General features: G+C 43.6%; 1 protein-coding gene across 1 annotated transcript in view; it reads left to right on the top strand.

The window, feature by feature from the left end:
- The first annotated feature begins 7,956 nt into the window (after nucleotides 1-7,956).
- The window catches only part of ZRSR2 (zinc finger CCCH-type, RNA binding motif and serine/arginine rich 2), a 40,038-nt gene continuing 32,921 nt past the window's right edge, over nucleotides 7,957-15,073 (top strand). The window contains exons 1-2 of the mRNA XM_049767455.1: nucleotides 7,957-7,969; nucleotides 11,514-11,595. Coding sequence (XP_049623412.1) covers nucleotides 7,957-7,969; nucleotides 11,514-11,595 — 95 coding nt within the window. The remainder of the gene's footprint in view (nucleotides 7,970-11,513; nucleotides 11,596-15,073) is intronic.

Raw genomic sequence — 15,073 nt, 5'->3', positions numbered from 1 at the left:
ACCTGATTTGCATAACCATATTTCACTCACTGAGGACATTCTCTAGTTCAGGGTTCTCACTGCTAAATATCCGTTTTAAGAATTTAATATTTCGGGCGGAGCAGTGGCGCAAGTGGTAGGGCTTTTGCCTTGCACGTGCTAACCTAGGCCAGACCATGGACGGTGTATGGTCCCCCAAGCCAGGAGCGATTTCTATTTTGGGGAGGGGTCACACCCGACGGCTGCGCTCAAGGGCCAATCCTGACTGCGCTCAGAAATTGCCCCTGGGCCCGGAGAGATAGCACAGCGGTGGCGTTTGCCTTGCAAGCAGCTGATCCAGGACCAAAGGTGGTTGGTTCGAATCCCGGTGTCCCATATGGTCCCCCATGCCTGCCAGGAGCTATTTCTGAGCAGACAGCCAGGAGAAACCCCTGAGCACTGCCGGGTGTGACCCAAAAACCAAAAAATAAAAAAATAAAAAAAATAAAAAAATTGCCCCTGGCAGGCTCAAGGGACCATAAGGGATGCCGGGATTGGAACCACCGTCTGTCCTGGATTGGCTGCATGCAAGGCAAATGCCCTACCACTGCGCTATCTCTCCGGCCCCCAGGATAGATTTCTGAGTGTATAGCCAGGAGTAAGCCCTGAGCATCACCGGGTGTGGCCCAAAACAAAAACAAAAAAACCCCCAGAATTTAATATTTTGATTTTGTGGGGCTGGAGCCATAGGACAATGGATAGGGTGTTTGCTTTGCACGCGGCTGACTCAGATTCTATTCCCAGCATCCCATATCGTCCTCCAAGCCCTGTCAAGAGTAATTCCTGGGGCCGAAGAGATAGCATGGAGGTAAGGCGTTTGCCTTGCATGCAGAAGGATGGTGGTTCAAATCCCAGCATCCCATATGGTCCCCCGAGCCTGCCAGGAGCCATTTCTGAGCGTAGAGCCAGGAGTAACCCCTGAGCACTGCTGGGTATGACCCCCCCCCAAAAAAAAAGAGAAATTCCTGAGTGCAGTACCAGTAGTAACCTCTGAGCATCTCTGGGTCTGGTCCAACTTCTCCCCCAGCCCCCCAAAACAGGAATTTAAGATTTTGCAAGTACCTTGGAATCAGCTTAACTAAAAAGGTGAAAGACCAAGGCCTGAGTAATAGCACAGCGGTAGGGTATTTGCCTTGCAGGCAGATGATCTGGAATGGACCCAGGTTCGATACCCGGCATCACATATGGTCTTCCTAGCCAGAAAATATTTCTGAGCGCAGAGCCAGGAGTAATCCCTGAGTGCCACTGGGTATGGTCCAAAAACCAAAACCAAAAACAAAACAAAACAAAAAAAGGTGAAAGATCTATACAAAGAAAACTAAAAACACTACATCAAGAAATAAAAGACAACATGAAGAAATGGAGCATCTGCTGAGTGCTGCCAGCTGTGGTCCTAAAATCAAGAAGAAAAAAATATGGCAATACTCAAAGTACTGCAAGATTCAATGTAGTCCCTATAAGGATGCCTATGACAATTTTCCAAGAAATAGATAAAACATTCCTGAAATTCATATATAACTATTAACTTCCCCAAATAGCTAAAGCTATCTTCAGGAAAAAAGATGAGAGGTATCACTTTCCCCAACCTCAAACTGTACTGCATAGTGCTAGTAATTAAAACAGCAAGGTACTGGGATATAGACAGACCCTCAGATCAATGGAAGAGAAACGAATATCCTGAGACAGACTCTCAGGTATATATGATCAGTTAATCTTCAATAAAGGAGAAAAAAGGAAGTGGAACAGGAAAAGCTTCTGGTGCTAGATAAAATGGTCAGCTACATGGAAAAAAAAAAGAACTCAGACTTCTTTCTAATGTCATGCACAAAAGTCAGCCAGAAATGTATTAAAGATCTTGTCTTCAGACCTGAATCCATAAAGTACATAGAGGAAAACTATGTATAGAGGAAAACTAAGCAGACTCCTCCATGACATTGAAGCTAAAGGGATCTTTTTTTCAATTAATTACTTTATTTAAATGCCGTGGTTACAAAATTGTTCATAATTGAGTTTCAGTCAAACAATGAATAACAACTTTTACTAGTGCACATTTCTCACCACCAATATCCTGTTTTACTCCACCATCACCCCCTGCCTACCTCTGGAGCAGGCTTCTCTCTCTCTTTTTCCTTTTTGGCACTGTGGTTTGCAGTATTGTTAATGAAGAGATACCATGTATATCAATTTATCCCCGTTTTGCTCCTGAGTGAACAGCTTCAACAGTCATTGTCATAATGGGTCCTTCTCTGTCCTAACGGTGCTCCTGGCTCTTTGTGGCAAGCTTCCTGCCATGGACTGGTCCTCCTGGTCCTAGTCTTTATTGTCTGTGGATATTATTTTCATACTATCTTTTATTTTTCTTATATCCCACAAATGAGTGCAATTATTCTCTGTCTATCCCACTTCATCTAACTCACTTCACTCAGCATAATAATCACCATATCCGTCCCCCAAGCCAGGAGCGACTTCTGAGCGCATAGCCAGGAGTAACCCCTGAGCGTCACCGGGTGTGGCCCAAAAACCAAAAAAAAAAAAAAAATCACCATATCCATCTATGTATATGCAAATTTCATATCTTTATTTTTCCTAACAGCTGTTTAATGTTCTATTGTGTACATATACCAATTTCTTCAGACATTCATCTGTTCTCAAGCACTTGGGGTTGTTTCCAGATTCTGGCTGTTGTAAATAGTGTTGCGATGAAAATATGAATGCAGAGGGCTTATCAACAGTGTTTTTGGAGTCCTAGGGTATATCCCCAGGAATGTTATTGCTGGATCATATGGAATCTCATTTTCTATTATCTGGGGGAAAGCACACCCAGTGATGCTCAGGGATTCCTTCTGGCTATGCATTCAGAAATCACTCCTGGCTTGGGGGACCATATGGCAGTGGTCCTCAAACTATGGCCTGCGGGCCACATATTGTATTTGTATCTGTTTTGTTTCTTCATTGCAAAATAAGATATATGCAGTGTGCATAAGAATTCGCTCATAAGTTTTGTTTTTACTATAGTCAGACCCTCCAATGGTCTGAGGGACAGTGAACTGGCCCCCTGTTTAAAAAGTTTGAGGATCCCTGCCATATGGGATGCTGGGGATCGAACTGTGGTCCATTCTGGGTCAGCTGCATGCAAGGCAAATGCCCCACCTCTGTGTCATTGCTCCTGCCCTCAATTTCTAGTTGGTTTCTTTTTTTAGGAATCTTCATATTGTTTTCAAAAAAAAGGCTGAACCAGTCTACATTCCCATCAGTAGTGAATGAGAGTTCCATTCTCCCCACCCTGTCAGCATTGGCTGTTCTTGTTCTTTGTGATGTGTACCAAACCTTGTGTTGTGAGACAGTATCTCATTGTTGTTTTGATTCGCATCTCCCTGATGATTAGTGACAAGGAGCAGTTTTCATGTGCTCTTTGGCCATCTGTATTTCGTCTTTAAGGAAATGTCTGTTCATTTCTTCTCCCCATTTTCGAATGGGATTAAATTTTTTTTCTCGCTAAATTCTACCAGTGACTTGTGTATCTTAGATATTCACCTCTTATATAATGAATATTATGTGAATAGTTTCCCCTACTCCGTGGGTAGCCTTTGTTTCCTAATCACCATTTCCTTTGAGGTACAGAAGCTTCTCCGTTTAATGTAATCCCATTTCTTTATCCCTGCTTCCACTTGCTTTGTCAATGGCATTTCATCCTTGAAGATGCCTCTAGCTTGTTCTCAACTGCACTACCCACAGTTGCTAATACTGAGTAACAACCCAAGAGTCCAAGAATAGATGACTGGATAAGGAAACTATAGGATATATACACATTGGAATATTACTGAGTCATAAGAAAAGATAAAGAAATTTTTAGAGGAAATAAGGTAACGTCATGAAATTTGTTGCTACCTGGAGCAGCCTGGGGAGTATCGTGTTGAGTGAAGTTAGAGAGACTGACACAGAGTGATTTCTCTCATATCTAGGATATAAGAAAACATAGTGGAATAATAAATACTCAAAGACAGTGGTATTTAGTAGGAAACACATCACATGAGGGAGCTTGGAGGATAGGTCATCTATGGTGAGGGAAACATCTATGGTGAAGGAAAGCATTTGATTGGGAGGAAGTAGTAAATTGTAATGTATGAAATTCTATAAGCAACATTAATGTAAAACCATGCAAAATTTATATATAAATATAAAGAGCCTCTCCTAGAAGCAGACTGGTTGGTGGGAAGCAAATTATAGGATACTTGTATAGGGAATTGGACACTGGTGAAGGGATTGGTACTGAAATTCTGTATGCCTCAAACCCAATCAGGAATAACATTATCATTTCATGGTGATTAAGTTTAAACAAATTAAATAAAAAGAATAAAAGGAAATAAATGAAATATAAGATTTTGTGCAACACTTTGTGAAGGCAACAAAGTGCTTTAGAGTGTTCTAGGTGATATAAAGGGTGGACTACTTCTGACAACACAGGGCAAAGTCTTCACTTACCCTTTAAGAGTTTGGAGTGATTCTGACACCCATAATGACGATGAGTATGACATAATAATGTTTTTGGAACACTGCTGCTTAATCACCATGCCAACAGATAACACAATACAGAGATCATTGTTACTAGCTTGATTTTTCTACAGATGAGAACATTGAGGTCTTGACAGTAATCTAGTTTGTGGAGATCAGAGTGAATGAAGACTTGGGTTTACAATATACAGACAACCCACCTCTGAACTCTATAGCTCTAATTGCTGATACATCTATGAACTAGGTAAACTTGGGGGTATGGGAAGGAGTATCCATTAAAAGAGACGGGCAAAGTTTTAATGTTGGTTCTGCTTCTGAAGCAGAGGAGTTTAATAGTTGGATATCTTAGAAAATTTGCTTTGGAAGAGAGGAGCAAAGCCAAGTCAGGGTAGTTATTCAGTCATTTTAAAAACAAGGTAGCTCTCAACTGTGTAGGTGCTTCCTTGGTATATCGGCGGCAGGCCGGGGGGGGGGCATACCCAGCAATGCTCAGGGGTTACTCCTGGCTCTACACTCTTGGGTTTTCAGGATACAGAGAATGGAATCCAGATTGGCTGCATGCAAGGCAAGTGACCTATCCACAGTACTATTCCTCCAGCCCCTCCAGCTACTTCCTGTGAAATTTTCACAGCTGTCTTATTTGCAGGCCTGATCCCTACATTCTCAGTCCCTATTGGACTCTATGGATTTTAAATGATCATTATTTACTTTGGGAGTGTGGCTCTCAAGTAGAGCTCAGGAGGTGGGGTGCCTCCCTATGATTCTCAGCCAACCTTGTCTCCAAGACAACTGTTAGGGACTCAGGATTTGTTGCTGCTCAGCTTCTGGAGCCAGGCCAGTGGTGGGTGGTAATAGGGGAGAACAGAGCTAGAACAGAGAGATTGCCCTAATTGTCAGATAAGATTGAGTGGGTAAATATTAAAGAATAACATGAAGACAGTGAGTTTTTTAAATAAAATATACAGGAATAGATGGGCTCAGAAGACATCAGAGATTCATTGGTCCCCATGAAAGGGGGAAGCAAGTGAATATAGAGGGCTTTATAGATTAGCACATCAGAACAAGTAAATTCATTAAGAAATATTAAACTAAATTTCTTCTAGCAAGGCCTTTTTTGGTGGCTGGCATAAGGCTAGGGCAGAAATGCTGCTAAGTCTGCAATCATTTTGCATAGTGAGCACTGATCTTTCTGTTATCTATACAGGGAGGTCCACAGAATGCTTTCTTCTGAAATGTTTCAAGTAACCTTAGGACTCTAGTTAATCTAACTTCTGCCTACATGGATTTTAACCATGAAGATAGCAACCTGGATGGATACTCTATCGTCTCCTGTCTCCAGGGCCACATTAAGATGTTCTCTGGGGGGCTGCAGGGCTGCACCGAGCTTTACTGGGGGAAACACATTCATGATGCTGGAGGAACATAGTGCCAGGGATCTGGTGGCGGCATATGTGTGTGTGTGACAATACAAAGTATGTGCCTTTTTTTTGTTTGTTTTGTTTTTTGGGCCACACCCAGTGACGCTCAAGGGTTACTCCTGACGTTGGACCTGGCTCGGGGGGGACTATATGGGATGCCAGGACATCAAACCATGGTTTGTCGTAGGTTAGCGTGTGCAAGGCAGACGCCCTACCGCTTGTGCCACCGCTCAGGCCCCAAGTATGTGCCTTATAACTACACTGTACTATATCTGGCCCTTCACCACTCATTAGACTGCAATATTTATTTTTTCCATCTTTGATATTGCAAACCACAGTAATGGTCCTATTTGCAAATATCCTACAACCTGCCTCTGCTTAAAAGTTTTCAAAGGTTCCCTGTTGCGCACAGAATGTACTTAAAACTTCTTAGCCACCGATCACTCATGTTTCTGTACTGTCTGATGTCTAGAAATACCCTTTAAATTCTATAGTTACAGTTCTGGGGATTTCTGGCGGATTCCATACTGTTTCTCCTCTCGATGCCAATTACTTAGGCTCAATCAACAGCAATCTCATTCCCACCTTCCACTAAAAAGTTCAAAAAGTAGGTTTCAGCTTTTCTTCACTCCTTGGTGCGCTGACGGTAAGTCATCTTGGGTTTCTGTCCTATATTTCTTAGTGCCCTATTTTTCTATCATTTTCTAGAGTGTCACAGAGACTTGAATATGCATCTACAACCACCCATTTCCCCCCACCACCACCACAGCTGCTTTCACTGGCTGCTTCAGCACCATACAAATTACGGATGGCTGCCTGGCTTTCACTAGGGTGTAAATTTCAGGGGCTTAGCGTTTAGCGCTTAAATCCCACGGACCCGACTTTGCAGCCGCAGGTGTCAGATTCCGGGTCGCAGCGCCAGAGTGGGTGGGGCCAAGAGCTGTGCCCGGTCGGTGATTGGTGGGATTGAGGCCGCGCTGGGCGGATACTTGGCTGGGAAACAGAGTCGATGGGCGTGGAGGAGCTTTCGCGGGTGAACGGGAAGTAGGTGGAGTGTGTCTTTATTATGAGGCGAAAAAGTGAAAGAAGTAGTGACGAGGCGCAAGAGAAGCAGCAGGAGGGAAGAACTATTTTCCCAGCGTGGGAGAAGCCTGGCTGGACTTTATTTTATATATGTTTCCTGTCTAAAAGGAGCGACTTGTGCACGCTGGGAGGAGCTGGGCCAGCGAAAAGAGCCCCGTCGATCGCTATTGGTCAACTTCGGCGGAAGTTCGCAAATGCCCCGCCCTCCACTCGCGCCTGCGCAGAGCCCCGTTTTCCGTTAACCCGCCACTTTCCGTTGCTCCTGGAGGGGGGTGTGGCAGCGCCGGCGAGATGGCGTCGCCGGAGCTAATTCTTCCGGAGAAACTAAGGTAAACTGAGCCGAAGGGGGCGAAACAACTGACCAGAAGAGGGGACGGTTGCTCCTCGGCGTGGAGGATACCTGGGTCGTAAGGGAGACGGGGCTGTCCCAAGCCAACGAGCCATTGCGGCCACGCGATCGCTTTCCCGCTCCCAACCCCAAGTGGTGGGCTGTGTGCGTTGAGGGAGGCGAGGAGGGGAACAGGTGGCGGGAAGGCGAAGAAATGCCGTCGGGCCCGGGGAGGACGAAGCCGGGAAGTCCTGGCAGAGCCTGTTCTGCCTATTCGGATCCGGGAAGCCTCATTTCTCTGGTCCAACTGACTGGGTCCGCTTGTCTCCATCTTCCAGCCACCAGAAGTGCCGGGCGATCGTCAAGAAGGAGACACGCAAGAAACGGCGGCAAGAAGGCCTGAGAGACGCGGGTATCGTGCTTTGGGCCCCCCAAACCCCCGGTACCCTCAGTGCTAAATCTTTGGCCCCGCAGCCCTGTGGCCCTGCGGGAGCCGAGCCCAGTCTCTCCCCGCCCCTCCCCCTCCCTTCCAGAAATTTCTACTGGACTCTGAAAGATTCTAATTACCAAAAGAATCTCCTTACCAAGATCAGTGACATGGCACAGTCAGGTAGATTTAGATTTAGACCTAGCCCTGGATAGGGGAAGCCTGATGGGGAAACAAGAAACGTGCAGCATGCACACAGCACTGATTGGGAGTTTCACCCTTGACCTTCAGTTAAGTGTTCTGGGGCTATTTGTCCCCCTTTTTTGCTTTCTGTTAAAATGGCGTGGCTCCCTGGGGCTATAGTCATACCACAGTGGAAGGGCATTTGCCTTGCCCGCCAGCATCCCCTATGACCCCTTCAGCCTCCCAGGAGTAATTTCTGAGTGCAGAGCCAGGAAGTGACCCCTGACACCACCGGGTGTAGCCCCAAAATAAAACAAAAAAAATGCTGTGGTTCCATCATCTGTGTTGCCCACTGTGTTTGTTGGCCTTCACTGGGCAGAACCCAACATTTCTTATATTAAGCCTGACAATGGAATTTAACACATTGGAATTAGTACTGTTTTGGTTGAAACAATTTACATAGATGGGCAGACAAATAGCCTGTAGTACAATTATAATGATTACATTTTAGGTTATACAGACTATGGTTATTAAAGGATCCTAGACAATATCTAGGGAATTCAACAGTTCATGATCTTAACTTGAGATCATGGTTCCCAGGACTTGAGACACAGGGCCATAGAGGTATTACTTACCTTTGTAGTGGCTCACTAAGTATTTTTGTAGCAGTGGTTGGAATGTTTAGAATAGAAGTAGCATTGTATTTATTTGCATTTCCTTTTTCTTCATTCAGAACTCCTTTGTAGGATGCAGAGTAAGGTAACCAATAAAAGGAAAAATAGGCCTGATTGAAATTACTGATGTTAGTGTGCTCACTGGGGCCCTAAAGTTCTTCACAACCTTACTAGATTTATTTTAACCTGATTTCTTCTAAGATGCTTTTAAAAATTGAATTGAACTGACTTTGTGATGCCGGGGAATCAAACCCAGAGTTTCATGCAGCCATGTTAGGGCTCTACCATTAACTACAACCTTGGCTCATGCTTTAAAACAACACTCAGGGGCTGGAGAGATAGCATGGAGGTAAGGCATTTGCCTTGCATGCAGAAGGACGGTGGTTCAAGTCCCTGCATCCCATATGGTCCCCCGAGCTGCCAGGAGCGATTTCTGAGCATAGAGCCAGGAGTAACCCCTGAGCACTGCCAGGTGTGACCCAAAAGCCAAAAAAATATATATCATTAAAAATTAATAAATAAATAAAACAACCACCACCATCAAAAGTGCTTCTTTTCCTTTGTTTAAAATCTCAGAAATAACGGTGCTTAAAGATATTACTAAAATATAATAAAAATAAAATAAAATCTCAAATACTGTGTTAATTTTCCTGGTGTTTTTACCCAGTGACTTTTAAAGTGCAATGGCTGTGAACCTTTTTTTAGCTCATTTTGTGTCTGAGCAGTTGAAGAATTCAGGTCACTGGTCTGCTCAGGATGGCTGAGCTAATAACCAATCCATAGCAAAACTTCTGGACCACTGTTCTGATTTTGCTGACTTTAACCTGACTTCTTAGGGATATGCTTGATGTATCCTGTCCCACTGAATACTGTGTCACAGTGCCACACAACATCCAGAAAGCCAGACGAGAGATCACTGCTAGAAGATAGAGGAGGCAAATCCTTGGTAGGGTTTTCTAGACTATCAGTCTCTCAATTACATGTAACCTCTTTTGCATCCAGTTCTACTTAAAATCTAAAAGGAGTTGGCTTTTTTTGGAACTCAGTAGGCTAAGTGCATGCTTTGCATATAGGGGGTCTGGGTTTTGTCCCCAGAGCAGTGCTAGGGGTTGCCCTTGAGCACCCCTGGGTATAATCAAAAACAAAAATAAATAAATAAAAGTAACATTAAGTATAAAAAGCAAGTTATGAAACCCTAGCATAATTCCACTTATATTTATATACATGCTATTCATATTGTATGAACACATTCTATATAGTTAGATATATTGTCCTTAAAGCTGTTTTACTATACATGCAGCAAATGTGCCCAGGATTGTTAGCGATGGCTCCTGTTACCTGTCTGAACTGGTTTGAGGGAGGGTGGGGCTGAATCAGGTGACAGATGTTTTTTGAATGTCAGCTGTGTCCAGAGTTTAATATATGGTTCTACCTTCATAAATCAGTTATCTAACCTCTGTCCTATGTACTCTCGACAGCCCTTTCTCTGAATATTTTATTATATGAATATGAATTACAGTTTACCATAAACTAAAAAATATTAAGCATCTCTTTGAATTGTGTTAAAATAATAGTTTACTTTTTTAGGAATCAAAAATTATCGAAATTGTACTGGAGCTGTTTACCCATCACACAGACAACCCTGGTTTGATCCCCGGCATCTCTTAGAATCTCCTGAACACTGTCCGGAGTAATTCCTGAAGGCAGAGCCAGGAGTAAATCCTGAGTACCTCGAGGTGTCCAAAAATCCCAAAACAAACACAAAGTTATTCTGTTTCCACTAAACATTCCTGTGTATAGAAAATTAAGAAAAGGGCGCCATAAATATCTATGAGGTGGCTGGGCAGATAGTCCAGGAGATAAGGTGTGTGGGTGTGGTCCTGGGTACGTAGCCCTCCCCCCAACCATTGCTATCCCAGGCCCTGGAGCCACTAGAGGTTTCTGATAACTTAAGGCCCCAGGAGCACCACATCCTCTCACCTTTGTACTGGCCAAGTATCGCTGGGAATGGCACCTTGAGCACTACTTAGCAGGAAACTTGCCCCTACAAAGTAAATCCACAAACCCTTCAGCTATTTTGTGCCTCAGTTGGTGGTGCTCAGATGCTTCTTCCAGCTCTATGTCTCCATCTGTCTGTCTGTCTGTGTCTCTATTTCTGTCTCTCTCAAATAATTTTACTCTGAACACTGCATTTTCTTTTCCAAAAGCTTTTACCTGATTTTTCCTAGCTTTATCTAAATTAATTCCTTCAGTGGAGATTTAAAAAATGATGCCTTTTCTCTCTCTCTCAAGTGTTTCTACCCTCTTTAGTTGCCTGCTCTTCTAGCCCACGCCTCCACTACCTTTTTGAGCATCACCATGTGGTTAGCAGGGTTGGCTTTTACTTTGGCACAACTGGAGGGGTGTCCTAAGCATTGCTCAGGAGGTCTCAGGTCCCTCAGCCAAAGGAGCCCTGCAGTTAAATATGAATGCTTGAGGGTGCCATACTGTGAGGGCTGTCATGTCAGGGATTGCTTAGGTCACTTTGGGGGTACTCAGGGGGCTTCTAGGACTGCTACCAATAATGCTAAGGGGACCATGTGGTGCCAGGGATATTATGACGTGGTCAGCCACACACAAGCAAGTACCTTAATTCTTGATTTATCCCTGTGGCCTCAATTTTTAAAAATATAACATGTTTTCTACTGCTGAATATGTTGGGGATTTTGTGGGGTTTTGACACTCACATTGTACTATATTGTCAAGTCTTTATAAAACACAGACCATAATTGTAAGAAAGAGTGCATCTAATTTTCCCCCTAATTATTTATCAAGGTTTTGCACTACTCGGATCATTTAATAAAACATGTAAACTTCCTCCCTTAAACCAGCACAAGAGAAGGACAAGGAGAAGGAGCAGACCCTTGAGGAAGAAAAACAACTAGAAGAAAAGAGGCTGCTGGAGATACAGTGGTCAGTGCTGATAAAACACCTCTCTTCATCCCATTTATTCACTTGACTATTGAGAGTCTTGACTAACTAGAACAGGCTTTTCTCATTAAATCCTGTTCAAAATAGGTCTGTAAAATACCCAGAAGAAACTAATTCAGTCGTTAGCTGATAGACTAAACTTAGTTTTTTTTTTAAATAAATGGAGGTATTTTTCCTTTTTCTGATTCAAAACTGTCTTTGAAAAAGAAATTTAAATAAGTGAAGTCGTTTCAACACCCAAAGATAGCTGACTGTTTGGAATGCAAGAAAGTCTTGTTGATAAACTGTACATGTTTATTTTCAAAGGACATGATATTTAGGCTTTTTCTACAAATCTTTTTTTTTGCTTTGTTTGGGGGACTCATCCAGTTATGTTTAGGGGTTACTCCTGGCTCTGCAGTCAGAAATTACTCCTGGTTGGTGCTCAGGGGACCATATAGGATGCCAGGGATATAACCTGGGTAGGTTATGTGCAGGGCAAGTGCCTTATCCCCTCTATGCTATCATTGATCCTCTAAAGTGCTTTTTTTTGATAAAAATTATAAGACATAGAGGCCGGAGAGATAGCATGGAGGTAGGGGATTTGCCTTGCATGCAGAAGGATGATGGTTCAAATCCCGGCATCCCATATGGTCCCCCAACCCTGCCAGGAGCCATTTCTGAGCTCATAGCCAGGAGTAACCCCTGAGCACTGCCGGGTGTGACCCAAAAACAACAAATATATAGGACATATTTCAGTGTTGATATAGAAATCTAATTTAGTCATTGTATTGATGTGGTATCCAATTATCCACTAGAAGTAGCTGAATTCCTCATTCTTAATCTTTATTTTCTCTGATAGTATTCAGGTTATTTATTATTAAATAACATTCCCTTACTTTTATAGTTCTTTTGCTTCTGCAGTGTTTATGGGTTTGAACCCAGGGCTTCCAGTTATTATTCTCTCATTAGTTTACCTTCCATCCAGGTGTTTCACTGTTACACTAAAAGTGGAATGAACCCTTGTCAGAGGTTCCCAGACTTATTCCACCTCCCACCTCTTTCTTTAGGAAAATAGCACTTAGTGTCCTCCAGTTGTTCCCAAGGGTACTATCCTGACCTTTCATTCTGGAGGTGGGGAGACAGTATCACCCACTTAGGAAATACTGATCCATATATATACATACATACATACATACATACATACATACATACATACATACATACATACATACATACACAAAACTGTTACCTCATATGTAAGTCTCCCTGGCAAATGCTCTTTTACTTCCTAAGGAAAATACCTAGGAATGCAGTTGTTGAAACTCAAGGATAAGTACACATGAACTGTAGACGACCAGATCAATGACATTTGGGATAGCAGTTTGTAGCCAGGGTTGTAAAAGTGCCTTCCTTCCTTCCTTCCTTCCTTCCTTCCTTCCTTCCTTCCTTCCTTCCTTCCTTCCTTCCTTCCTTCCTTCCTCCCTCCCTCCCTCCCTCCCTCCCTCCCTCCCTCCCTTCTCTCCTTTCTCCCGGCCTTCCTTCCTCCCTCCCTCCCTCCCTCCCTCCCTCCCTTCCTTTCTTTCTTCCTTCTCTCCTTCCTCCCGGCCTTCCTTCCTCCCTCCCTCCCTTCCTTTCTTCCTTCTCTCTTTCCTCCCGGCCTTCCTCCCTCCCTCCCTCCATCCATCCCTCCCTTCCTTCCTTTCTTCCTTCTCTCCTTCCTCCTGGCCTCTCTTCCTTCCTCCCTCCCTTCCTCCCTCCCTCCCTTCTTCCTTCCTCCCTCCCTCCCTTCCTTTCTTTCTTCCTTCTCTCCTTCCTCCCGGCCTTCCTTCCTCCCTCCCTCCCTCCCTCCCTCCCTTCCTTTCTTTCTTCCTTCTCTCCTTCCTCCCGGCCTTCCTCCCGGCCTTCCTCCCGGCCTTCCTCCCTCCCTCCCTCCCTCCCTCCCTCCCTCCCTCCCTCCCTCCCTTCCTTCCTTCCTTCCTTCCTTCCTTCCTTCCTTCCTTCCTTCCTTCCTTCCTTCCTTCCTTCCTTCCTTCCTTCCTTCCTTCCCTCCCTTTTCTAAATTCCTCTAATTCATTTACATTTCTTAGTAGATTTTGAGTATTGTTTTAGGTATTATATTACATATTTGTAGAATGTTTATGTTTTATACCTTTTGGGGGTGATACAGTTATTTAAAGTTATATAAGCAATGTCACCAATTTTTTTTAAGTTTTTAGTTTATTTTTGTTTTGGGTCCACCCCTTGTGGTGATCAGGGCTTTTTCATAGCTCTCTCTGCTCAGGCTGGGATCACTCCTGGTAGTCTTTGGGTATTGTACTATCTCCAGTCCCTGAGTTTTGCTAATTTTTTGAGGTATTAGTTTCGGGTATTTCATATGATTTAATAGTTATATCACTGATTGGGGCCGGAGAGATAGCATGGAGGTAAGGCGTTTGCCTTTCATGCAGGAGGTCATCGGTTCGAATCCCGGCGCCCCATATGGTCCCCTGAGCCTGCCAGGAGCAATTTCTGAGCCTGGAGCCAGGAATAACCCCTGAGCACTGCCGGGTATGACCCAAAAACCACACACACACACACAAATAATTATATCACTGAATGCCTACCACAGTAAGGCTTGTTAATATCTGTCCCCATATATGTTAACATTTCTTCTAGTATTGAGAACTTTTAATATATATTCTTTTAGAAACTTACAATATGCAGTGTTTCATTACACTGTGTTATACATTATACCCCTGGGGACTAACTTTTTTAACTGGATTTTTTTCCCTTCTGATTCTCTTCATCCTTTTCTCCCATCCACAAATCTGTTCTCTATCTATGATCTTGGTCATTTTGTCAGGTGCCACATTTAAGTGAGGTCATACTTTGACTCTCTTGTCTTATTTCACTTGGCATGATGTCCTCAGGTCCCATCCATTTGTTACAGAGAGCAAGATTGCAAGATTTTGTTCTCATTTTTTATGAGTGGTATTTTGTATATATACCATGTTTTCTCTTTGTCATTTTTGTTTTGGGGGCACATCTGGTGGTGTGTGGAGTCATTCATGGTACATGGGTGTATGCAGTGTAGTATTGGAACTGGGTTTCCAGCATGCAAAGCTTGGGTGTCAGCCCTTGTGACATTTTTCTTCTCCCCACTTCTTTTAGAAACTATGTACCACAATATTTTTATCCATTCACCCAGTGATTGATTTAGGTTGTTTCCATATCTTGGCTACTGGAAATAGTACTGCAGTGATCTTGAGATGCACATAGGCTTTAAAATTAGTTGAGGGGCTGGATCGGTGGCGTAAGTGGTTAAGTCATCTGCCTTTTCCCTGCTAGCCTAGGATGGACCGCGGTTTGATCCCCTGGTGTCCCATATCTTCCCCCAAGCCAGGGGCAATTTCTGAGCGCATAGCCAGGAATAACCCCTGAGTGTCACCAGGTGTGACTCCCTCAAAAATAAATAAAAATAAAATTAGTTGAGGTTTTA

Source organism: Suncus etruscus, chromosome X (genome assembly GCF_024139225.1).
Source record: "Suncus etruscus isolate mSunEtr1 chromosome X, mSunEtr1.pri.cur, whole genome shotgun sequence".
Classification (NCBI taxonomy): domain Eukaryota; kingdom Metazoa; phylum Chordata; class Mammalia; order Eulipotyphla; family Soricidae; genus Suncus; species Suncus etruscus.
This window is presented reverse-complemented; position numbering and strand designations above follow the sequence as displayed.